Consider the following 2,507-nt stretch of genomic DNA (forward strand, 5'->3'; position numbering starts at 1 on the left):
TTTGATTTTTTTAACACGATTAAATTCGAATTTTCAGAGGTTCACAAAACAGTCTCATGTAGAACTAGTTATCAATGTCAATTCTCTTCTTTCTATAAGTTTTTTTTTGAGCGAATCTTTTTTCTATAAGTGTAGTGTGGCCTTTTAGTCGAGGCCACACACGTCACAAGACAGGCTGGGCCAATGGCCACATCCGATTACTTATGAATCTCTGTCAGCTGCAACAGTTTCGGGCCGGATAATGTGTCGAGCGCTCACGTTTGCCCTACGCCCCTACTGATGCACGGCCTTGGGCCTACGAAATCAAGTTCCGACCCGATTCCAGTTCATCCGTCCACGATTCTGTAGTCAGGTTCCCGTATCCGGACCGGATTCCTCTGGCGAATTCCAAGAGATAAAAATCGATGCTGAATATCTTGATCGAGTGCTCGGCCGGACACAGTTATGATGGTCGGCAAGGATGTCATCCGCCGCCGCCGGCAGCGCGCGGCCAGCGACAACTGGGACGAGGACCGCCTCAGTGACCTCACGGACGATCTACTCCTCGATATTCTGCGCCGCGTCGACACGCGCACCGCGCTCGGCGCCGCGGCACTCTCCAGCCGCTGGGCCCGCCTCCCCCGCGAGCTCCCCGCCCTGGACCTCAAGGTCACGGACATGTTGCCGCCACGGTACCATCGCCTCCACCTGCTCCGCCACAATGCAAGGGAATCGAAGATCAGCTCGACCCTGCCCGATAGGTGGCGGCTAAACGCCATCACCGGGCGATACGAGCGCCACGCCATGCGAGCCATGGTCCGCTCCGTCAAGGGACTCCTGGCCAGCGGAGCTCACCGGCGCGTTGAGAGGCTATCGCTCGAGGTCTTCGCCTACGACACCTCAGCCTGCATCAACCGCCTTGTCGTGGACGCCGTCGATTCCTGGGGCGTCCGGGATCTAGAGGTTGTTGCCACGCGGACGGGGCCGTTCTTTTTACCGAAACCGCCGCCCTACAGCTTCCCTTGCAGCCTCATCAGCGTTAACCCCGGCGAGTCCCGCCTGCGAAGCCTGAAGCTTGCAAACTGCTTGCCCCCGCCGCTCCACGGATTCACCGCGCTCACCACGCTCGTCCTGCGAGACTTGCCTGTTACCACGCCGGCGGCTACATACGAGGGAGTGGTCGCCGCAAGCCCGCAGCTGCAGGTGCTGCACCTCGTGTCGTGCCAGTTCACGAGCAGAACCCAGAGGGTGCTACTGGACGCGCCCATGTCGGAGATCAGGGAGCTTTTGGTTGACGGGCGGCACATGGTGGTCGAGCTTCGGTCTCTCCCGAAGCTCGAGAACCTCACTAGCTTGCACTCCATCATGCTGGTGCGCTCCACTACCGCCGCCCCGTGCCTTGCGCGCGTCAGCCTTGCCTTCTCTCTTTGCCGGCTGGAAGGGGACAGTTTCGCAAACTGCTTAATTCGCATGCTCTTGGAGGTCTTCCAAGCTGCCCTCAGTGTGAAGGACCTCGTCTTGCGGTTTACTGGGCCAGATATGTGGATCGTGCATAAGAATCCCTTCTCTGCAATGCCGACACTGAGAAGGCTGCTCGTCGCGGACGTGCCTTCGTCGTGGGACGTCTCGTGGCCGCGCCTGCTCATCGTGGCGGCGCCCTTGCTTGAGAGCCTTTACGTCCATGTATCCCATGGCGAAGACGAACCGAGTCAGGAGATACCGTCGTCGCCTTCGGCCTTTTGGCGGCACCGCCATTTGAAGGAGCTGGTTGTCGTTGGTTTCCAGAAGACGGAGAGGCAGCTGCGCCTTGCGAGGTTCGCCGTGGAGGTATCCACGGCGCTTCGCCGTGTCACTCTGCTCAAGAGTGGACATGTCGTGGACAAAGGGCCCTGCTGCGACTGGGAGGTGGTGAGCCAGCAGAGCGCGTGGAGCGACGAGGAGAAGCTCACCGTTCTTGATGGGATCGGCTGCTCGACGGGACAAATCGAAGTGTTGCTATGTTGAATGCAAATTATGCGTTGTACTCCAACACGTGTTGAGACGGCTGGAGTGAGTTTATTTAGAACGTACGTGCCTTTGGGAGTCGTATGTACGAGCTGGCGATACCGGCCAATAGTGTACTGTGGATTTTTAGTTACCATCCAATATACCTGCTGTTAGGGCAATATGCTTTTTTTTTGACAATCAATACCACATATATTCATAGTAACAAATAGTACATGGTAGAGATACATGAACTGACTCCAACGATTACAAAATAAAGTCTAAAAGATAGTAACAAATCTTCGAGGTCTTCAATTTATTTCTTCTTCCAGAACACAATTTTATACTCTTGTGAAGGCAGCCAAAGATACATAATGAACCATAGACCTGTAGATACCGACGAAAGTTCTCCCATAAGTTATATTACCACAACATATAGTACATGTACAGGTGTAAATATGCAGGAAGCCCCCTAACATATGAGAAAACTATAATATACAGATATATACATCTAACATTCCCCTCAAACTCATGGTGGATCCAGA

General features: G+C 54.5%; 1 protein-coding gene across 1 annotated transcript; it reads left to right on the forward strand.

The window, feature by feature from the left end:
* The first annotated feature begins 447 nt into the window (after nt 1-447).
* On the forward strand, nt 448-1,983 carry LOC127337178 (uncharacterized). The gene has a single exon (XM_051364113.1). The coding sequence runs from the start codon at nt 448-450 to the stop codon at nt 1,981-1,983; it is 1,536 nt and encodes a 511-aa protein (XP_051220073.1).
* Nucleotides 1,984-2,507: the final 524 nt, after the last annotated feature.

The sequence above is a fragment of the Lolium perenne genome, chromosome 1, assembly GCF_019359855.2.
Source record: "Lolium perenne isolate Kyuss_39 chromosome 1, Kyuss_2.0, whole genome shotgun sequence".
Taxonomy (NCBI): Eukaryota; Viridiplantae; Streptophyta; class Magnoliopsida; order Poales; family Poaceae; genus Lolium; species Lolium perenne.